The sequence below is a fragment of the Lucilia sericata genome, unplaced genomic scaffold (genome assembly GCF_015586225.1).
Source record: "Lucilia sericata isolate MDLA Ls3-8-SP2 unplaced genomic scaffold, ASM1558622v1 Contig002053F_arrow, whole genome shotgun sequence".
In the NCBI taxonomy this organism is placed as follows: Eukaryota; Metazoa; Arthropoda; class Insecta; order Diptera; family Calliphoridae; genus Lucilia; species Lucilia sericata.
In genome coordinates, this window is record NW_023995912.1 from 1 (window position 1) to 24289 (window position 24289).

The 24289-nt window shown below is 29.4% G+C and overlaps 1 protein-coding gene across 1 annotated transcript in view; it reads left to right on the plus strand.

Annotated features, from left to right (window-relative positions):
- The first annotated feature begins 4478 nt into the window (after positions 1–4478).
- LOC119613306 (ras-related and estrogen-regulated growth inhibitor-like protein) overlaps positions 4479–24289 on the plus strand; it is a 41312-nt gene continuing 21501 nt past the window's right edge. The window contains exons 1-2 of the mRNA XM_037969314.1: positions 4479–4540; positions 20314–20400. Coding sequence (XP_037825242.1) covers positions 20325–20400 — 76 coding nt within the window. The 5' untranslated portion in view covers positions 4479–4540; positions 20314–20324. The remainder of the gene's footprint in view (positions 4541–20313; positions 20401–24289) is intronic.

The following is a 24289-nucleotide window of genomic DNA, read 5'->3' on the forward strand; positions in this document are numbered from 1 at the left end:
GCTATATTTTTAATAAGAAAGACTTTTATTCACAATTTGCACTTTGAATAAACTTCCAGTAGCTTCGATACGAAGGACCACACCTACAAATTAGAGCAATTTGTTAATTTTAGGGCTCGTAGGACCATTTTGAAAGTTAAATATTGAACTAAATAATTTGAAATACTTAAAAGGTGTTAAACGATTTTTCAATTACTACAGTTTGAATATTTTCAATTTATAGGCTCGTAAGACCATAACAAGTAGGAGGTTCTTAGGAACATTTTCAAAACAAATACTGCATTAAATAAAATTTTATTATATTTCATTAATTTCCAAAATATTTCTTTTATTTAAATGTTATTATCTCTCCCTAGCACCTTAACACGTAACAAAAAAAATTTCCCTTGAAACTCTTATGACTTATTAAAGGCATTAAACTTCGGTTGTTGATTAAACTTGTTTAAACTTTATTTAATTTATATCATCATTATTATTGTTTTTCATATTTTGTTGTCATTATTGTTTTATTTAAACGTTCAACACAAGCACACACGTTTCAATAGAAAACAAATTTGTATATATTTTTTTAATAAAAAAAAACACTTGTTAGGAATTTCCGTTAAAATCTTGTTTTTTTGTACAACTTCCGTTTTGTTGTTATTGTGTTTAAACAAAAGTTTTATAAGCAGCATAGACGAAACTTTAATAAGCTATAGTTTTACATGATTTTAAGCAACACCACAGACAGACGGACTTAACTTTTCTAGGAAATTTTAACATAAACTCAAAGATGTTATTTTAATATAAAAGTTTTTCCTTATAAATTTAGTTTACTATTGAAAAATTCTCTTATTTTTTTGTTATTTTAATAGTTTTTCTAATATTAAAAAAATTGGTATAACAAGGCGTATGATTAATATTAATTAAGAGGTTGGTGAGAAAAAACCGCTATAACTTTTGTTGTATTAAAGATAGAGAAAAGATTTTAAAAAGATTTGAAAGCTAAGACTTGCAGCTATTCGTTAAACTATAGCTTGGTCTAGGTCTGGGTCTTTAGCATAGATTGTAGACTAAACAATGCTAACTGCACTATAAATTAAACTGTAAACAAGAGTTAATTTGAGATTAAAGACTAGTTTATAGTAATGACTATAGGTTAGGATATAGTATAAAGTATAGCATAGATTTAAAAGTTATTTTTAATAACACGTTTCAAACTAATAATGTCAAGTTTAGCAAAACATTAATTTAAAAGTTATGCACTGATTTCAACAAGAGATAACTATCTGCAAGTACATTATTATAACACTTTTATACACGTTGACAGTTGATCTAATATTATACTACAAAACATACATATTTAACAAGTGTCTAGAAGATTTGCTAAGATAGCAGAGAGAAGAGGAATGAGCCAAGAAAGTAAACTTGGTAACAAAACTATAAACAACTTTAGCCTTACTGCTAGCAGTACTTAATAAGCTATCAAAACTCTGCCCCATTCCGGAAAATTTAACAATTTCAAAGACAATATTAACTTAAGGGAAATACAAAATTTCCCATTAATATATTATTGTTGTAATAAGTTGTTGTTCTTTGGCCAGAAGTATTAATTAATTTACCCAACTTTAAGAACAATATTTTCCAGGAATCGAGCAGATATATTATGAATGATAGAAAATGTTTCGTCTTAAACTTGTTGCCAAGTTGTCGCCATTAGTACTTGGGTGTTGATGTTAATACACCCGGCTTTTGACAACTGTATGGGTAAATATACTGTATTTGTATTTGTATTTATGAATGAAAGTATCTGTTAGCTTCTCAGCTAAAGAACTCTCCTAGACTTTGTTTATAAGTAAAATAAAATTATCCTTATTGACTTTCACGTGCTCGAAATTAGTGCAGTTTTATATGATGTTCAGTCTTCGTATTTTCAGTTAATAACAAAAATGGTTTCCTGCTGATTTTGTTTTTCTTTTTCATCCTGCCATCCTGCAGATACAATTTTATTTTTTTGATTTAATTTTTATGTGAAACACACGCACGTGTTGCTAATATTTTAGCTTCAATATTACACGTTCTTTCTCATTTTTTTTTTTTTTGTAATAATAAAATGTAGAAGTAGAAGAAAAAAACTTATGGAAATTAATGAAATTTTACTAGCAAAAATAATGAATTAATGGAAAAAGAAAGTTAGTTAGTAATTGAGGAAAGGATGTGTGATGTTCACATCTCCGCTTTTGTTCGCTTAATTTATAAGACAATTTGATTTATTTATGTTAATAGAGATTTTGGATTTTTTTGGTAAAAATTTTCTCTTTAATAAATCACTTAATAAATTAATTGGTTTAAGAGGTTGGTTCAAGTTTTAATTACCTTTTCACAGGAATTTTCAATGAATTATTTTAGTAATAAATCACATTTTAATAAATTGATTAATAAATTGTATAATAACATTTTAGTTGTGTAGACGAAAATGTCTACATTTTTTACTTCAGTTTTTTAACATTTTGTTATATATTCGTTCCTTGGTTCCATTTAGAAAAAAGATTTTGAACAAATTGTTTTTTAGTTCACTTCTAGTTCAGTTGTAGTTCAGTTTTCGTTCAGTTCTAGTTTAGTTCTAGTTCAGTTCTAGTTTAAATCTACTTCAGTTCTATTTCAGTTCTAGTTCAGTTCTAGTTCAGTTCTAGTTCAGTTCTAGTTCAGATCTAGTTCTAGTTCAGTTCTAGTTCAGTTCTAGTTCAGTTCTAGTTCAGTTCTAGTTCAGTTCTAGTTCAGTTCTAGTTCAGTTCTAGTTCAGTTCTAGTTCAGTTCTAGTTCAGTTCTAGTTCAGTTCTAGTTCAGTTCTAGTTCAGTTCTAGTTCAGTTCTAGTTCAGTTCTAGTTCAGTTCTAGTTCAGTTCTAGTTCAGTTCTAGTTCAGTTTTAGTTCAGTTCTAGTTCAGTTCTAGTTCAGTTCTAGTTCAGTTCTAGTTCAGTTCTAGTTCAGTTCTAGTTCAGTTCTAGTACAGTTCTAGTTCTGTTCTAGTTCAGTTCTAGTTCTGATCTAGTTCATTTCTAGTTCAGTTCTAGTTCAGTTCTAGTTCAGTTCTAGTTCAGTTCTAGTTCAGTTCTAGTTCAGTTCTAGTTCTAGTTCAGTTCTAGTTCAGTTCTAGTTCAGTTCTAGTTCTAGTTCAGTTCTAGTTCAGTTCTAGTTCAGTTCTAGTTCAGTTCTAGTTCAGTTCTAGTTCAGTTTCTAGTTCAGTTCTAGTTCAGTTCTAGTTCAGTTCTAGTTCAGTTCTAGTTCAGTTCTAGTTTAGTTCTAGTTCAGTTCTAGTTCAGTTCTAGTTCAGTTCTAGTTCAGTTCTAGTTCAGTTCTAGTTCAGTTCTAGTTCAGTTCTAGTTCAGTTCTAGTTCAGTTCTAGTTCAGTTCTAGTTCAGTTCTAGTTCAATTCTAGTTCAGTTCTAGTTCAGTTCTAGTTCAGTTCTAGTTCAGTTCTAGTTCAGTTCTAGTTCAGTTCTAGTTCAGTTCTAGTTCAGTTCTAGTTCAGTTCTAGTTCAGTTCTAGTTCAGTTCTAGTTCAGTTCTAGTTCAGTTCTAGTTCAGTTCTAGTCTAGTTCAGTTCTAGTTCAGTTCTAGTTCAGTTCTAGTTCAGTTCTAGTTCAGTTCTAGTTCAGTTCTAGTTCAGTTCTAGTTCAGTTCTAATTCAGTTCTAGTTCAGTTCTAGTTCAGTTCTAGTTCAGTTCTAGTTCAGTTCTAGTTCAGTTCTAGTTCAGTTCAGTTCTAGTTCAGTTCTAGTTCAGTTCTAGTTCAGTTCTAGTTCAGTTCTAGTTCAATTCTAGTTCAGTTCTAGTTCAGTTCTAGTTCAGTTCTAGTTCAGTTCTAGTTCAGTTCTATTTCAGTTCTAGTTCAGTTCTAGTTCAGTTCTAGTTCAGTTCTAGTTCAGTTCTAGTTCAGTTCTAATTCAGTTCTAGTTCAGTTCTAGTTCAGTTCTAGTTCAGTTCTATTTCAGTTCTAGTTCTAGTTCAGTTCTGTTTTAGTTTAGTTCTAGTTCAGTTCTAGTTCATTTCTAGTTCAGTTCTAATCCAGTTCTGGTTCAGATCTAGTTCCTTTAGCTCCATTTCTAATTCAGTTGGACTCGTAGGACCATTTGAAGGTTAATGTTTTAAGAGTTTTAAGAATAACAATTCTCAAATAAGTTGAAAAGTTTTTCAGTTTCTACAGTTTTAATATGTTCAATATATGGGCTCTTAGGACCATATGGAAATAAATATTGAACTAAATATATTATGGTTAAGATTATAATAATAAGAACTGGTTTATTTTTCTTACATATTAACTTATCAACTTTCTCAATATATTTTACTTGAAGTTTTACTAGATTAAATATTTAAAGTTCGAAGGACCATTTGAAATATTACTAATATTAATCATAAATTTTATAATATTGAGTTTTAAAGTTGATCACTATTTCTTTAAAAGTTTTATTTATTTAATAAATTTTAATTTCTTTACTTTTAGATATTCCAAATCATATGAAAATATATTGAAATTGTTATAAAAATCACAACAAAAATAAAGGTATAAAGTCTTAAAAGTAGAATAATGCTTAACATAGTCAAAGCGATGCATGTGAAAAATTAACTAAGATTTTATTTTTATTTTTTTTTTTAACAAATTCCAAAAATTTCATTTAAATCGTTGTTTATAAGCTTAACCCATTTTGCTAAATTTGTTTTAATTTTTAGTTTTTTTTTTGTTCAAATTTTACTAGAGTGACCACTTAAGTTTTAAAAGAAACTATTTTAGCAAAGTTTTTTATTTTAATTAACACTCGCATGCGTTCAAAGCGTGACCGAAATATTTTCCCATAACATAAATTATTTTTATTTTTGCGCTACAAATTTATGGGATAAAACATAGGGAATTATTAACCAAAATAAATTTTTTATTAATAAAACAAAAATATCTTATAAAAATGCGCAATTTTTTTATAAATTTTATTTGTTTGCTTACGTTTTTTCAATAAAGAAAAACAAACAAATATTTTCTTCTAAAAATATAAAAGAAAATCTAAAGAAAATAAATAAAATTTTAAAAGAAAATTCGAAAAATAACGAAAAAATTGTCACTAAAAAAAAAATAAATATTGAAGTGTTGACACCAAGCGTTAAGAAAGAGAAAATAATACGAAGAAAATGTTGAAAAAATATACATATGTATGTTTGAGTATTTTTATACTGACGCATGGCTGAAATATAAAGATAAACAGAAAATGCGAAAATGTTCGAGGGTTAAGCGATAAATTGTGGGAATTAATGCCAAAGATCTTAAATATGATCTTATTTGTTATAAGGGTCATAATTGGAATTACTTTTGTCAACGCTACTTCAACATATACGTGTTTTAGAGCCATATTGAGTTTACTTAGATTACAAAGGGATAGTGGATATTACAGTGTTGAGTGATAATACTAGACCCTTAGTTCGTACAGTTCTAGTTCAGTTCTAGTTCAGTTCTAGTTCAGTTCTAGTTCAGTTCTAGTTCTAGTTCAGTTCTAGTCAGTTCTAGTTCAGTTCTAGTTCAGTTCTAGTTCAGTTCTAGTTCAGTTCTAGTTCAGTTCTAGTTCAGTTCTAGTTCAGTTCTAGTTCAGTTCTAGTTCAGTTCTAGTTCAGTTCTAGTTCAGTCTAGTTCAGTTCTAGTTCAGTTCTAGTTCAGTTCTAGTTCAGTTCTAGTTCAGTTCTAGTTCAGTTCTAGTTCAGTTCTAGTTCAGTTCTAGTTCAGTTCTAGTTCAGTTCTAGTTCAGTTCTAGTTCAGTTCTAGTTCAGTTCTAGTTCAGTTCTAGTTCAGTTCTAGTTCAGTTCTAGTTCAGTTCTAGTTCAGTTCTAGTTCAGTTCTAGTTCAGTTCTAGTTCAGTTCTAGTTCAGTTCTAGTTCAGTTCTAGTTCAGTTCTAGTTCAGTTCTAGTTCAGTTCTAGTTCAGTTCTAGTTCAGTTCTAGTTCAGTTCTAGTTCAGTTCTAGTTCAGTTCTAGTTCAGTTCTAGTTCAGTTCTAGTTCAGTTCTAGTTCAGTTCTAGTTCAGTTCTAGTTCAGTTCTAGTTCAGTTCTAGTTCAGTTCTAGTTCAGTTCTAGTTCAGTTCTAGTTCAGTTCTAGTTCAGTTCAGTTCTAGTTCAGTTCTAGTTCAGTTCTAGTTCAGTTCTAGTTCAGTTCTAGTTCAGTTCTAGTTCAGTTCTAGTTCAGTTCTAGTTCAGTTCTAGTTCAGTTCTAGTTCAGTTTAGTCAGTTAGTTCAGTTCTAGTTCAGTTCTAGTTCAGTTCTAGTTCAGTTCAAGTTCAGTTCTAGTTAAGTTCTAGTTCAGTTCTAGTTCAGTTCTAGTTCAGTTCTAGTTCAGTTCTAGTTCAGTTCTAGTTCAGTTCTAGTTCAGTTCTAGTTCAGTTCTAGTTCAGTTCTAGTTCAGTTCTAGTTCAGTTCTAGTTCTGTACTACGTCTGTTCTAGTTCTCTAATATATTATGTTCTTAATATTTTTAAGTTATCATTACTAAACTCCTTAATCGTTAGTAATTTTTTTGTTGGATATAAAATGTTTGCCAAAATTTTCTATCAACCCTCGTTTTTTGGCTCATTAGCCAAACAATTGAAATGATCAAGAATGAAAAAATTCTCTCTGTTGTTTTAAGCGAAATATGGGCGCCACAGTGACCGCTGAACAATTTAATTCTTTCCACTTTTTCCCAATAAAAATAGCTTTGGAATTTCAGAATGGATTTGTACAACATTATAAAAAATGTTCGAACAAAAAAATAGTTTTCTTGATAAATTATTCATCATCAGCTGTGAGGCTAAAAAAGTTTAAGGAATGTGTTGGTATATTTCAAAATTAACCAAAAGAACTTGAAAATTCTCAAAACTGAAATAATTTGGCGACCAAATTCTTTACTTTTAAATAAAAATGTCTTGTTAATATTTTGTTTTAATAATTTCACAAAATATTACAAAATGTTTACAACATCATAATATAATTATAACATAAGAATGATAAATTAAGGAATTTTTCTGTTTTATAACAAAATTTTGTAAAAAACAAGTTTTTGCAATACTTACATGAGCTTTTTTTTCTTAAAATATAAAAAAACTAAAAATTCTTCCAGCTCCTTGTATTGGCTCTTAAAAGAGGTCAATATGTTAAGTAGTAGCGGATCTTAAATTGTGTAAATCACACGCCCATGAGAGCAAAAAGTGATCAAGTGTAGTTGGCCAAAAATTATTGTATGATTTTGAAGAAAACAAAAAACACAATATTGCAGCATGTGCTGCTAGAAATTGATCTGTTTTTTCATTTTTGTAGATATTTTGTTTTGAAAAGGGATCTGTTTTATCAATTCTAGAACAAACACATCATTGTTCATGTCATGTATTTAGGTTGCAGCTTATGAAATAATTGTGTCAAATATTTGAAATTTCATATATAAAGAAAGTATGTTTATTGCCTGCAAAGAAAATAAAGAGAATAATAAGAAAATTTTTTGTTCAATTGAAAATGTGTTTAATTTATTAAGTGTTATAACATAAATTTATTAACTAAATGTACAAAATCATATCATCTGCTAAAACAAAGGAAACGGTGCATTCCCTAATTATTTTATTTAATAAAAACATAATAATTAATTTCATAATAAAGTAAAATATTGAAACAAATGCGCAATTTTTGGTTTTTATTATTATTTCAGAAACATTACACCAAGATTGTAAATGTTACTAGTGTTACAGAAAATTACGTTGTTTTCTTAATGAACTGCATAATAAGCGACATCTTCATTAAGAAATTAATATAAAATTATTATATATTAATTTGCGTTTTACCTTAAATTACAAAATGACCGAGAACTGATAACTAAAACTTGAGTAGAACTAGAACAGAACTAGAACTGAACTAGAACAGAACTAGAACTGAACTAGAACTGAACTAAAACTGAACTAGAACTGAACTAGAACTGAACTAGAATTGAACTAGAACTGAACTAGAACTGAACTAGAACTGAACTAGAACTAGAACTGAACTAGAACTGAACTAGAACTGAACTAGAACTGAACTAGAACTGAACTAGAACTGAACTAGAACTGAACTAGAACTGAACTAGAACTGAACTAGAACTGAACTAGAACTGAACTAGAACTGAACTAGAACTGAACTAGAACTGAACTAGAACTGAACTAGAACTGAACTAGAACTGAACTAGAACTGAACTAGAACTGAACTAGAACTGAACTAGAACTGAACTAGAACTGAACTAGAACTGAACTAGAACTGAACTAGAACTGAACTAGAACTGAACTAGAACTGAACTAGAACTGAACTAGAACTGACTAACTAGAACTGAACTAGAAACTGAACTAGAACTGAACTAGAACTGAACTAGAACTAGAACTGAACTAGAACTGAACTAGAACTGAACTAGAACTGAACTAGAATTGAACTAGAACTGAACTAGAACTGAACTAGAACTGAACTAGAACTGAACTAGAACTGAACTAGAACTGAACTAGAACTGAACTAGAACTGAACTAGAACTGAACTAGAACTGAACTAGAACTGAACTAGAACTGAACTAGAACTGAACTAGAACTGAACTAGAACTGAACTAGAACTGAACTAGAACTGAACTAGAACTGAACTAGAACTGAACTAGAACTGAACTAGAACTGAACTAGAACTGAACTAGAACTGAACTAGAACTGAACTAGAACTGAACTAGAACTGAACTAGAACTGAACTAAAACTGAACTAGAACTGAACTAGAACTGAACTAGAATTGAACTAGAACTGAACTAGAACTGAACTAGAACTGAACTAGAAACTGAACTAGAACTTAACTAGAACTGAACTAGAACTGAACTAGAACTGAACTAGAATTGAACTAGAACTGAACTAGAACTGAACTAGAACTGAACTAGAACTGAACTAGAACTGAACTAGAACTGAACTAGAACTGAACTAGAACTGAACTAGAACTGAACTAGAACTGAACTAGAACTGAACTAGAACTTAACTAGAACTGAACTAGAACTGAACTAGAACTTAACTAGAACTGAACTAGAACTGAACTAGAACTGAACTAGAACTGAACTAGAACTTAACTAGAACTGAACTAGAACTGAACTAGAACTGAACTAGAACTGAACTAGAATTGAACTAGAACTGAACTAGAACTGAACTAGAACTGAACTAGAACTGAACTAGAACTTAACTAGAACTTAACTAGAACTGAACTAGAACTTAACTAGAACTGAACTAGAACTGAACTAGAATTGAACTAGAACTTAACTAGAACTGAACTAGAACTGAACTAGAACTGAACTAGAACTGAACTAGAACTGAACTAGAACTGAACTAGAACTGAACTAGAACTGAACTAGAACTGAACTAGAACTGAACTAGAAGAACTGAACTAGAACTGAACTAGAACTGAACTAGAACTGAACTAGAACTGAACTAGAACTGAACTAGAACTGAACTAGAACTGAACTAGAACTGAACTAGAACTGAACTAGAACTGAACTAGAACTGAACTAGAACTGAACTAGAACTGAACTAGAACTGAACTAGAACTGAACTAGAACTGAACTAGAACTGAACTAGAACTGAACTAGAACTGAACTAGAACTGAACTAGAACTGAACTAGAACTGAACTAGAACTGAACTAGAACTGAACTAGAACTGAACTAGAACTAGAACTGAACTAGAACTGAACTAGAACTGAACTAGAACTGAACTAGAACTGAACTAGAACTGAACTAGAACTGAACTAGAACTGAACTAGAACTGAACTAGAACTGAACTAGAACTGAACTAGAACTGAACTAGAACTGAACTAGAACTGAACTAGAACTGAACTAGAACTGAACTAGAACTGAACAAGAACTGAACTGGAACTGAACTAGAACTGAACTAGAACTGAACTAGAACTGAACTAGAACTGAACAACAACTGAACTATAACTAAACTAGAATTATAACCTGTTTATTTTCCAATGTCACTCAATCATACGTCATAGCACAACTAAGCAAAAGTATTTATTACCTAATACCCTTTTTTAATATACGCACACATACACATATATTTTTCCCAGAAATTATATAATTTCTATTCAAGCTTATATTTTAAGCAAATAAAAAGTTATAGCTAAACTTTCTCTTTTTTTCGAACACAAAAGCAATTAAGCTCCAAAACAAATACATTTATGAAGTTGAATAAATGTTGCAAGTAAAAGAAAAATATATATATTGTGAAATATTTTAATTTTAAACAAAGTCCACTTGTTATTGCTGTTAATAATACAAGTGTTTTTTTGTTAATGGAATATTCTTGTTTCTTGTTCTTTGTTAAAGTATACCTATGTAGGTGTTTTATGCTAAAACAGGCAAAGAGAGATCCATTTCATTGTCTGATATATTGACTTTTGACATTTTAAAAGTAACTGTAGCTAAAGTTATAAATGTTGCATAATTAAAAATCTTTGTTAAAGGTTAAAGATGTAAAGAAATTAACAAACAATAGAAAATGGGTCAAATTCCTAAGAAAAACAAGAAAAGTTGAAGAAAAAAGAAAAGTTGAAGAACAGAACTAGAACAGAACTAGAACAGAACTAGAACAGAACTAGAACAGAACTAGAACAGAACTAGAACAGAACTAGAACAGAACTAGAACAGAACTAGAACAGAACTAGAACAGAACTAGAACAGAACTAGAAACAGAACTAGAACAGAACTAGAACAGAACTAGAACAGAACTAAAACAGAACTAGAACAGAACTAGAACAGAACTAGAACAGAACTAGAACAGAACTAGAACAGAACTAGAACAGAACTAGAACAGAACTAGAACAGAACTAGAACAGAACTAGAACAAAACTAGAACAGAACTAGAACAGAACTAGAACAGAACTAGAACAGAACTAGAACAGAACTAGAACAGAACTAGAACAGAACTAGAACAGAACTAGAACAGAACTAGAACAGAACTAGAACAGAACTAGAACAGAACTAGAACAGAACTAGAACAGAAGTAGAACAGAACTAGAACAGAACTAGAACAGAACTAGAACAGAACTAGAACAGAACTAGAACAGAACTAGAACAGAACTAGAACAGAACTAGAACTAGACAGAACTAGAACAGAACTAGAACAGAACTAGAACAGAACTAGAACAGAACTAGAACAGAACTAGAACTAGAACTAGAACAGAACTAGAACAGAACTAGAACAGAACTAGAACAGAACTAGAACAGAACTAGAACAGAACTAGAACAGAACTAGAACAGAACTAGAACAGAACTAGAACAGAACTAGAACAGAACTAGAACAGAACTAGAACAGAACTAGAACAGAACTAGAACAGAACTAGAACAGAACTAGAACAGAACTAGAACAGAACTAGAACAGAACTAGAACAGAACTAGAACAGAACTAGAACAGAACTAACAGAACTAGAACAGAACTAGAACAGAACTAGAACAGAACTAGAAACGAACTAGGAACAGAAACTAGAACAGAACTAGAACAGAACTAGAACAGAACTAGAACAGAACTAGAACAGAACTAGAACAGCAACTAGAACAGAACTAGAACAGAACTAGAACAGAACTAGAACAGAACTAGAATAGAACAGAACTAGAACAGAACTAGAACAGAACTAGAAACTAGAACAGAACTAGAACAGAACTAGAACAGAACTAGAACAGAACTAGAACAGAACTAGAACAGAACTAGAACAGAACTAGAACAGAACTAGAACAGAACTAGAACAGAACTAGAACAGAACTAGAACAGAACTAGAACAGAACTAGAACAGAACTAGAACAGAACTAGAACAGAACTAGAACAGAACTAGAACAGAACAGAACTAAAACAGAACTAGAACAGAACCTGTTACAGGGTTTGGGTCTTAGCTAAGACACTTTTCAAAATTATATTTTCCTAATAATTTTATTATTTTCAAATTTGTTCTCAAAGGCTATGTATGAAATTTGAATAGGTTTTCAAATACACATTTACATCATTTCAAAGGTTTTTGCTTATTGGGTTGAAACAATACTTTAATTATTATAACAAAGACATTTTGTTTACATTAATAAATATTGCAAAATCATTATAAATCTTTTGAAATTTTTGAAACAATGTGGCTTTTTAAAATTTTTATGATTTATGGTTTTAAATTAAAAGAAAAATAAACAAACTGCGTAAACTTTCATGTATCTTTTTTCCATCATTTCAAAACATTTAGTTTCAGGGTCAATTTTTTTTCAGTTGAAAAAAAAAACTATGACAATTTTGTTTGTTTTTTGTTGTTCTTATAATGTTTGCAGCAGACACAATATGTTTTAATAATTTCAAAATTAACAGGAAAAACATAGGACCAACGACCCACAACATAGTCACTACGTTTTAAGTTATTTCGAGAAATGATTTTTTGTTTTTGTGTCATTTGAACTCGAGCGGAAATGTTAAGAGAAATAATAATTATCAAAAACAGATAAATAATTTATGAGGACAGTTGGATAGTGACAATAATTAGTTAGTTGATTTTAAATGTATAAGCGGAAGAGAAATGTAAAAGGAAATTTATTTAAACATTTTGTAACATTTAAGATTTCCTCATTTTTAGCCCAAATTTTAGCCTATAACTTTTGGAATTTTATCGATTTGTAATTATTACAAATGTTGTTTTAATAGCGAAGTAAAATTTAAACATTATATTAAAATTATTTTTGTTATTCTTTAACAATAACATTTCATTTCGAAAATTACAAATAACAAAACTGACCTTACTTTTTATTATTATTACCTCTCGATGCTTTTTTGTAAAATCAAACAAAACTATTAAACAATTACGGAAAAATTAAAAAATAACACATAAAAATTCTTTGATTTGTAAGTTGTAACTGAAAACATTTTAATTACAAATTTTTGATTTTTTTCAAATTTGTTTTTAAAAAACAAATAATATAAAAAAACACACACAGCTGTTTTTAAAAAATTTTTATTTAATGAAATATACGATTGTTGTGCTTATTGTATAATATAAACAATTAGAAGTTTTGTTATTGTTTTTTTTTTTTTATTTTTTATGTTTTGATTTGGGCAAACGCGTGTTTGTTTTTTCTTTTTGTTTAAACAATTTAACATAAAACCAAATATTTGCTAAACTTATTCAGCAGTTATTTTAGTTATTGTGATGAAACTCAAATGAAACTCAAAACACATGATTTTATTAAGTTAAATAGAGAAAATTGTATTGAAAAATTACAGCAACAACAACTATAATAAATAAAAATTATAAACAATTTTGCAAAAATATTTCAGTTTTTTTGTTGTCGATTTTATGAGTAAATAAAAACTTTAAAACATTAAGCAAACATATTATAAAATACATACCAGACAGACAGAGAAGTATAACTGAATGAATTTAAATTTAGAAAGAAAAAAATAAACTTTTCAAATATTTCTAATATAAAAAAGTGTGAATAATTAATTACTATAAATTTATCAGGCAAACATAAACTAAATAGATTTTTATAAAATAAATAAAAAAAAACATCAATATTAACTTTAGCCTAGACACAAACCCTTCTATATACTTTTACAAATTGTTTATTTTATTCCATAATATAATTTAAAACATATTTTTGCCATTTTAAAACTTTATATTAACCAGCTGCTTTTTTATATATAAAAAATATATTGAGTAATACACAATTTTTTATGATAATTGATTTTTATGGCATTATTGAACTTATATTTGAACAAATTTTTTTTAATCCATCAAGTAGTTAAATCGTTAAAATTATCCATTAATTCACAAGAAAAAAAAAATAAATCATACAATTACTCCGACTGGCAATGAAAAACCAAGATCATTTCCAAGGCAACTTAAAGGAGACACAGACAATTAAATGAAAAAACACTTTAAACGAAAACATTTCAATATTTCCATAAATCAATCTAATAAAGTCATAAAAATTGATTTGATTGGAATAATCGAATAAAATAACCGGTTCTAGTTAGCTTTAGATCAGTTCTAGTTCATTTGTAGTTCCAGTTCTAGTTCAGTTCTAGTTCAGTTCCAGTTTAGTTCTAGTTCAGTTCTAGTTCAGCTCTAGTTCAGTTCTAGTTCAGTTCTAGTTTAGTTCAGTTCTAGTTCAGTTCTAGTTCAGTTCTAGTTCAGTTCTAGTTCAGTTCTAGTTCAGTTCTAGTTCAGTTCTAGTTCAGTTCTAGTTCAGTTCTAGTTCAGTTCTAGTTCAGTTCTAGTTCAGTTCTAGTTCAGTTCTAGTTCAGTTCTAGTTCAGTTCTAGTTCTAGTTCTAGTTCAGTTCTAGTTCAGTTCTAGTTCAGTTCTAGTTCAGTTCTAGTTCAGTTCTAGTTCAGTTCTAGTTCAGTTCTAGTTCAGTTCTAGTTCAGTTTCTAGTTCAGTTCTAGTTCAGTTCTAGTTCAGTTCTAGTTCAGTTCTAGTTCAGTTCTAGTTCAGTTCTAGTTCAGTTCTAGTTCAGTTCTAGTTCAGTTCTAGTTCAGTTCTAGTTCAGTTCTAGTTCAGTTCTAGTTCTAGTTCAGTTCTAGTTCAGTTCTAGTTCAGTTCTAGTTCAGTTCTAGTTCAGTTCTAGTTCTAGTTCAGTAGTTCAGTTCTAGTTCAGTTCTAGTTCAGTAGTCAGTAGTTCAGTTCTAGGTCAGTTCTAGTTCAGTTCTAGTTCAGTTCTAGATCAGTTCCTAGTTCAGTTTCTAGTTCAGTTCTAGTTCAGTTCTAGTTCAGTTTCTAGTTCAGTTCTAGTTCAGTTCTAGTTCAGTTCTAGTTCAGTTCTAGTTCAGTTCTAGTTCAGTTCTAGTTCAGTTCTAGTTCAGTTTCTAGTTCAGTTCAAGTTCAGTTCTAGTAGTTCTAGTTCAGTTCTAGTTCAGTTCTAGTTCAGTTCTAGTTCAGTTCTAGTTCAGTTCTAGTTCAGTTCTAGTTCAGTTCTAGTTCAGTTTCTAGTTCAGTTCTAGTTCAGTTCTAGTTCAGTTCTAGTTCAGTTCTAGTTCAGTTCTAGTTCAGTTTCTAGGTTCAGTTATTCTAGTTCAGTTCTAGTTCAGTTCTAGTTCAGTTCTAGTTCAGTTCTAGTTCAGTTCTAGTTCAGTTCTAGTTCAGGGTTCTGTCAGTTCTAGTTCAGTTCTAGTTCAGTTCTAGTTCAGTAGTTCGTAGTTCAGTTCTAGTTCAGTTCTAGTCATCAGTTCTAGTTCAGTTCTAGTTCAGTTCTTAGTTCAGTTCTTAGTTCAGTTCTAGTTCAGTTCTAGTTCAGTTCTAGTTCAGTTCTAGTTCAGTTCTAGTTCAGTTCTAGTTCAGTTCTAGTTCAGTTCTAGTTCAGTTCTAGTTCAGTTCTAGTTCAGTTCTAGTTCAGTTCTAGTTCAGTTCTAGTTTCAGTTCTAGTTCAGTTCTAGTTAGTTCTAGTTCAGTTCTAGTTCAGTTCTAGTTCAGTTCTAGTTTCAGTTCTAGTTCAGTTCTAGTTCAGTTCTAGTTCAGTTCTAGTTCAGTTTCTGAGTTCAGTTCTAGTTCAGTTCTAGTTCTAGTTCAGTTCTAGTTCAGTTCTAGTTCAGTTCTAGTCAGTTCTAGTTCAGTCTGTCAGTTCTAGTTCAGTTCTAGTTCAGTTTCTAGTTCAGTTCTAGTTCAGTTCTAGTTCAGTTCTAGTTCAGTTCTAGTTCAGTTCTAGCTTTGTTCTAGTTCTAGTTCTGTTCTAGTTCTGTTTTAGTTCTGTTTATTCGAATGTCCTAATAAAGGCAAACAAATTTATAATATTTTAAATTTTTTTGTTAATTATTGTAAATAATTTCATTGTTTACAAATTAGTTTGATAAATTTAAAGAAAATATATTTAAAAATCATTTCCCAAATGTCTTTCGATTTATTTTTTACCTCTTGTTTGATTTTGTTTAAATTTTTAACCGAATTTCCTTATTTATTACTAATAGATAATAGTTTTTGTTGGGGGTGTAACTAAAACAAAATTAGCAAATTTTATCTTAAAGAATTTGAAATATTTTAATGTATTTTTTCTTAATTCTATTCTTAAAGTCATGAGTTCATAAAAATACATAATATGGCTTTTATAGCTGACTTGGGATAAACAACAAAAGTATTTTAGCTTTTTACGGTTAAAAATAGAAATTTTTAAAGAGGCGTATGAGTAATGATTGTTTGGCATTAAAAACGAACTCATACGCACTATATAGTAGAGTGAAAAAATAAACAAGTATTATTCTACACATAAATCCCTATACATGAGCTAGAATGAATATGTTAATGTTGCTTCCTATAGCCAAAAGGTGAATCAGTAATGTTATTGCCACATTCATCACAATTAATGGGTGGTAAGCCAACAGCCCCTTTTCCACAGTTGCCCACCAATTGTACATACAAATACTTATTCATCTATATGATAATTTTCCTTCTATAGAGATGGATGATGGCAAAAAATATTTCAGCAAACGTACATTGACCGGGAATTCCTAGAAGTTTTATGATTGGATTTATTTTTCATTTATTCGTTCATTCATTGGATTGTTAATGATATCATAACAATGTAGGCAGGTAATTCCCTCAATAAATAATTTACATATTATGTATCAACAACAACAATAATAATTTCAATAATATTTACAAAAGTTTCCGTATACGAATAATTGATAAATAAACATGATGGATTTTCCAGTTGGAAAAAAATTTGGGTAAACAAAACATTTATTGTTATTTTGCAAGTAAAACGTTTCTGCCAATTTATTTTCCTAAATTTAAAGCACAGACAGATGGACATTGTTGATAAATTATTAATTTTCTCATACAATTTAAAAACTTGTTAAAAGTATAAAATGATTTTTTAAAAATGTTTTAAACGGAAATATTAAAAACACTCTTAGGTATCTATGTTCTTACTATCCAAAACTATTTTTTATTTTCTGCTTTTTTTGTGGGTGTTTTTAAATCTATTTAAATGTACTAATCATTCATATATTTGTGTATATACAATAATAATTTATATACTACATATAAATTTATTGGATTTTTATTTAATAATAAATACCACATTTAAATCAAATTTTCTTGGCACTAAACAAATATTTATGCGAGAAGATATATTCAAAATTTTATCATAAAATTTTCACAAGAAAATGGCAATGTTGTGGCTGGATTTAGTAGAGAATTTTTAAACAATTGATTTTTTGTGTACAATTTAAATTGGTATTAATGGATTTATAAACAAATTACCAACAGCAGGAGAGGAAAAGAAAAGGCTATTATGGAAAATTAGAAAAAATTACTGGATTTAGAAAATCTTTTATAAGAAAAGAAGCAGGAATCTTTCTCCTTCTAGTTCTGTTCTAGTTCTCTTCTAGTTCTGTTCTAGTTCTGTTCTAGTTCTGTTCTAGTTCTGTTCTAGTTCTGTTCTAGTTCTGTTCTAGTTCAGTTCAGTTCAGTTCTGTTCTAGTTCTGTTCTAGTTCTGTTCTAGTTCTGTTCTAGTTCTGTTCTAGTTCTCTTCTAGTTCTGTTCTAGTTATGTTCTAGTTCTGTTCTAGTTCTGTTCTAGTTCTGTTCTAGTTCTGTTCTAGTTCTGTTCTAGTTCTGTTCTAGTTCTGTTCTAGTTCTGTTCTAGGTTCTGTTCTAGTTCTGTTCTAGTCCTGTTCTAGTTCTGTTCTAGTTCTGTTAGTTCTGTTCTAGTTTCTGTTCTAGTTCTGTTCTAGTTCTGTTCTAGTTCTATTCTAGTTCTGTTGCTAGTTCTGGTTCTAGTTCTGTTCTAGTTCTGTTCTAGTTCTGTTCTAGTTCTGTTCTAGTTCTGTTCTAGTTCTGTTCTAGTTCTAGTTTCTAGTTCTAGTTCTGTCTAGTTCTGTTCTAGTTCTGTTCTAGTTCTGTTCTAGTTCTGTTCTAGTTCTGTTCTAGTTCTGTTCTAGTTCTGTTCTAGTTCGGTTCTAGTTCTGTTCTAGTTCTAGTTCTGTTTCTAGTTCTGTTCTAGTTCTGTTCTAGTTCTGTTCTAGTTCTGTTCTAGTTCTGTCTAGTTCTGTTCTAGTTCTGTTCTAGTTCTGTTCTAGTTCTGTTCAGTTCTGTTCTAGTTCTGTTCTAGTTCGTTCTAGTTCTGTTCTAGTTCTGTTCTAGTTCTGTTCTAGTTCTGGTTCTAGTTCTGTTCTAGTTCTGTCTAGTTCTGTTCTAGTTCTGTTCTAGTTCTAGTTCGTTCTAGTTCGTTAGTTCTGTTTCTAGTTCTGTTCTAGTTCTGTTCTAGTTCTGTTCTAGTTCTGTTCTAGTTCTGTTCTAGTTCTGTTCTAGTTTGTTCTAGTTCTGTTCTAGTTCTGTTCTAGTTCTGTTCTAGTTCTGTTCTAGTTCTGTTCTAGTTCGTTCTAGTTATATTCTGTTCTAGTTCTGTTCTAGTTCTGTTCTAGTTCTGTTCTAGTTCTGTTCTAGTTCTGTTCTAGTTCTGTTCTAGTTCTGTTCTAGTTCTGTTCTAGGTTCTGTTCTAGTTCTGCTCAGTCTGCTCTAGTTCTGTTCTAGTTCTGTTCTAGTTCTGTTCTAGTTCTTTCTAGTTCTGTTCTAGTTCTGTTCTAGTTCTGTTCTAGTTCTGTTCTAGTTCTGTTCTAGTTCTGTTCTAGTTCTGTTCTAGTTCTGTTCTAGTTCAGTTCTAGTTCTAGTCTAGTTCAGTTCTAGTTCAGTTCTAGTTCTGTTCTAGTTCTGTTCTAGTTCTGTTCTAGTTCTGTTCTAGTTCTGTTCTAGTTCTATTCTAGTTCCGTTCCAGTTCTGTTTTAGTTCTGTTCTAGTTCTGTTCTAGTTCTGTTCTAGTTCTGTTCTAGTTCTGTTCTAGTTCTGTTCTAGTTCTGTTCTAGTTCTGTTCTAGTTCTGTTCTAGTTCTGTTCTAGTTCTGTTCTAATTCTGTTCTAGTTCTGTTGTAGTTCTGTTCTAGTTCTGTTCTAGTTCTGTTCTAGTCTGTTCTAGTTCTGTTCTAGTTCTGTTCTAGTTCTGTTCTAGTTCTGTTCTAGTTCTGTTCCAGTTCTGTTCTAGTTCTGTTTTAGTTCTGTTCTAGTTCTGTTCTAGTTCTGTTCTAGTACTGTTCTAGTTATGTTCTAGTTCTGTTCTAGTTCTGTTCTAGTTCTGTTCTAGTTCTGTTCTAGTTCTATTCTAGTTCTGTTCTAGTTCTGTTCTAGTTATGTCTTAGTTCTGTTCTTGTTCTGTTCTAGTTATATTCTCTTGTAGTTCTGTTCTTTTGCACTTAAAAATCATTTGTAATTATTTTAAAAATATCCCATGATTAACTAAGTTCTAACTAAAGAAAATTCTTAATAAAAGGTTTTAGAATTTAAAATTGTATTTATTTTTTTGTATTTGTATATTAAGTATAATTCTAACAGTTAAATAAATATTTAGATAAAAAATTCCAGGCATACCAGAGCAACTACGTAAATGAAATACTTAATATGACAAAATATATCATCTATAAACATTTCTTTTCATGTATTAGATTATATTAGAGTTATATTATGTATTTCAAATAATAAATTAGCAAAAGAAAACATTCACATTTGTTCTGATGGGGCTACACATTTCTCTACACAACGAACAAAAAAAATTCCAAATAAAAAGAAAATAAACGTGCAAAATTTTTGTTTGTATATTTTTTCAAAATGAAATATTTGAAAATGTTTGTTATCTTTAGACTAATTTGAGATAAAGATAACAAAAGTAGAATTTTTTTATGAAATAAAATTAAAATTATTTTCTTATATTTTACTAAAAAGTAGAAAAACATCTAATTCAAAGTGACAATTTTGAAGATAAATGGATAAATAGTTGAGTGATAGCTGTTAGGAAAAACATTTCCAAAATTCTGATCAAAAACCTAAAGCAAAAATGTATATAATATCTGAATATATCTTATATTGTCTTAGTCTTTTAAATATTTGCTCTTGAACTACTCTATTAAATTTGTTGTTTTTTTTTTTTTTTTTTTTTTTTTTTTTTCTTCATTATTTAGTTTTTGTTTATTTTTTTAAATAAGATAAAAATCTGTGTATTTGTTCTAAAAAAAGTCATAACAATTATAAATTTTTAACGTATTTAAAACAATAACAACTTAAATTAAAAAAAAAAGGTTATTATCACACATTTATCAAGATTATTATATTTTATTTAACTCATCATGATAAACTACTTAAGATTTTGTTATTGTTTTTTATTTTTTATTTTATTAATTTTTTTATTTTTTTTTACTTTTCTCTCCCGCATAACCATAAGTGTATAACTTACATTAAATATTTAAATGTAATGTTTTTTACTGTTTTTTTTTTTCTTTTATTCTAGTTAAAATCAAAATGAAGGCTGAAGAAAAAACTGTCATACCCAGAGTTCGTATAGCAGTGATTGGTAATGCAGATGTCGGCAAATCCGGTAAGTTGTTATAAACATATGTCTCTATATGTTGTTATTAATATATAACCTGTGATTGACAGATTATATCTAAATCAAATGCAATAGAATTTGTCTATATAATATAATAAATGTCAGAAAAAAATTGAGAGACAAAGTAATCAATAAAGCAGAAAACTTAAAAATTAATTTATAGACAATTTAAAGACATTTTTTTTAAGAAAATAAACAAATTTTGTAAAACTAGAACAGAACTTGAACAGAACTGGAACAGAACTGGAACAGAACTGGAACAGAACTGGAACAGAACTAGAACAGAACTAAAACAGAACTAGAACACAACTAGAACACAACTAGAACACAACTAGAACACAACTAGAACACAACAAGAACAGAACTAGAACAGAACTAGAACAGAACTAGAACAGAACTAGAACACAACCAGAACACAACTAGAACAGAACTAGAACAGAACTAGAACAGAACTAGAACACAACTAGAACACCACTAGAACTGAACTAGAAACAGAACAAGAACAAGAACAAGAACTAGAACAGAACTAGAACAGAAACTAGAACCAGAACTAGAACAGAACTAGACAGAACTAGAACAGAACTAGAACAGAACTAGATACAGAACTAGAACAGAACTAGAACAGAACTAGAACAGAACTAGAACAGAACTAGAACAGAACTAGAAAGAACTAGAACAGAACTAGAACAGAACTAGAAACAGAACTAGAACAGAACTAGAACAGAACCTAGAACAACTAGAACAGAACTAGAACAGAACTAGAACAGAACTAGAACAGAACTAGAACAGAACTAGAACAGAACTAGAACAGAACTAGAACAGAACTAGAACAGAACTAGAACAGAACTAGAACAGAACTAGAACAGAACTAGAACAGAACTAGAACAGAACTAGAACAGAACTAGAACAGAAACAGAACAGAACTAGAACAGAACTAGAACAGAACTAGAACAGAACTAGAACAGAACTAGAACAGAACTAGAACAGAACTAAACAGAACTAGAAAAGAACTAGAACAGAACTAGAACAGAACTAGAACAGAACTAGAACAGAACTAGAACAGAACTAGAACAGAACTAGAACAGAACTAGAACAGAACTAGAACAGAACTAGAACAGAACTAGAACAGAACTAGAACAGAACTAGAACAGAACTAGAACAGAACTAGAACAGAACTAGAACAGAACTAGAACAGAACTAGAACAGAACTAGAACAGAACTAGAACAGAACTAGAACAGAACTAGAACAGAACTAGAACAGAACTAGAACAGAACTAGAACAGAACTAGAACAGAACTAGAACAGAACTAGAACAGAACTAGAACAGAACTAGAACAGAACTAGAACAGAACTAGAACACTAGAACAGAACTAGAACAGAACTAGAACAGAACTAGAACAGAACTAGAACAGAACTAGAACAGAACTAGAACAGAACTAGAACAGAACTAGAACAGAACTAGAACAGAACTAGAACAGAACTAGAACAGAACTAGAACAGAACTAGAACAGAACTAGAACAGAACTAGAACAGAACTAGAAAAAAAACAGAACTAGAACAGAACTAGAACAGAACTAGAACAGAACTAGAACAGAACTAGAACAGAACTAGAACAAACTAGAACAGAACTACACTGAACTAGAACACAATAATCAAGTAATTATTAAATTTGTTCTATTCTGTATTCATTTTGTTTTAGAAATTTTTCGAAATTATTTAACATCTTCCAAATACTAATTGTTAGACTAGGTTTCATATTACAAAATATTACACGTATTTCATCATACATTCATTGCTAACTAGTTAGTCGTAATACATTTTTATATTGTTTAGCAACGTAGTTCTGTTACTGTTATGGTCATTAAAAACACTTTGTTATAATTTTCTAATTCTCCATTTTCTTTTGCTTTTCTTTAAAATATTAAAATTTCTCAGAATAGCTGGTATTAAATAATAAAACACATAACCATGACCAGAATAACTTCAACAAAAAAAAAAGGGTTGAGAAGGATGATTTTTTTATTGTTGTTATCTTTTTTTTATAAGAAAACTTTAGCATTTGAAAAGTTGTTTTTATAACACTTTTTCTATAGTTTAACAAAATTTTCTTTAAATTCTATTGTATTTATGTCATCAGTTTTGATTGAAACTGCAGGCATATGCATGTAATAATGTTTGTTCTTGTTGTTGTTTGGCTCGTTTGCAGGCAATTGGAAAATTTTTAGCTAAATAAATAGTTAGTTTCCTTATCTACCTGTGTGGGAATTTTCCAAAATCATATGAATTAATTGAAATTGTAGCTGTTTATATTCTTGCATTTGAAATGTATTGAACGCACTTTGTTAATTAATTTCAATTAATAAATAAACAAATAAAGCCGCAATTGTTTATAAACAATGGAGAATGGAAAAGTTTGTATGGATTTCAATTTTAGTTGTATGGTTTGTTAATGCGCTGCTTAATTATGGTTTCCTTAGAATTTTGTTAGAAAATTTATTCGTTTATTAAAATGTAAAATATCAGGTGTTTAGTTGTTAGGAGAATATTTAAAGGCAACAGGTGTTTTGGGTTTTGTTTTGAATTACTGTTAAATGAAAAAACCTTGTGTAGGACAAGAAATTTAATAAAATATTTAATTTTGTTTAAGAGAAATGCATGGAAACAAATCAACGAACATTTTAAGAAAAAAAAAAATTTAAATAAATTGGTTTGACTTTGACTTCTTTAAATATTTTCTTTTAGTTTGATTAATATTTTTAATTTATGATTTAATAAAATTTATGAGATTTTGAGAAAAAGTTTTAAAAATTTATTTCTCAAATAAAACAGAAATTCTTAATAAATTGCTTATAAATAAGCGGAAATTGTTAAACAAATTAGTCATTTTATTTTTTGTAAAAAGAAAACAAAAAAAAATTCCCAAAAATCAAAAAAAAACATAGAAAATTTTCAAAAATAAAATAATATTTTTACAAATAATAATAAAATATAAATAAAATAAAAAGGTGACAAATATTCGCCTGACGTATTTCAAACTGCAATAAAAATTTAAAAATAAACAAAATTATAAAAAAACCATAAATAATAAACCAAAAAATATAAACATTACACTTAAAGTAAATAATAAAAAAAAAATAAATAACCAAAACCAAACTTAACCTCTAAAATATTACGCCTTATAAATTCCCATACCAATTAAAAGAAAACAAAACTTTCTCACAACCTGTCAAATCATATGTTAGTTGTGAAGTTATTAAACCAAATAATGGTCGCATTTAACTGCATTTTAGTCGCAATTGACGCCATTTGTTTACATTTTTCTTACACTGTGAAAAAATTCGTTTGCTAATATTTTCTAATAACATTTGCGCAATGTATTTACTTTAGCTGAAGACTAGCTGTCAAGTCTGTGTCAAACTATTAAACAAACTTTCTTCTTTCTTTGTTTTGTTTTTTTTTTTTTTTATATAAAAATAGCACAATTTGTTTGTTTTAATATCTATTATTAATTGTGCTAAATGAAATTTGTTCTGCTAAACAAATTATTATCTCTGATTGAGGACTCATATTTTAGGTATTTTTTTGTTAGATAAATAATGAATATTATTTTTGCAGTTCATAGATTCTTCATAACTAAGGCAGTTTACGTGACTTGTGACAAAAGGACATATCACTTAAACCTGCCCAATTGGAGCGCACAACAGGCCCGATAGTGGCCTAGGTGTATTTCTTCAGATTTGATGTAATATACATCCTCCTATCAACCTACCTAACCTGCCCAAAGATGACAGAAATGTTTCTGATCAGTTCTAGTTCAATTCTAGTTCAGTTCTAGTTCAGTTCTAGTTCAGTTCTAGTTCAGTTCTAGTTCAGTTCT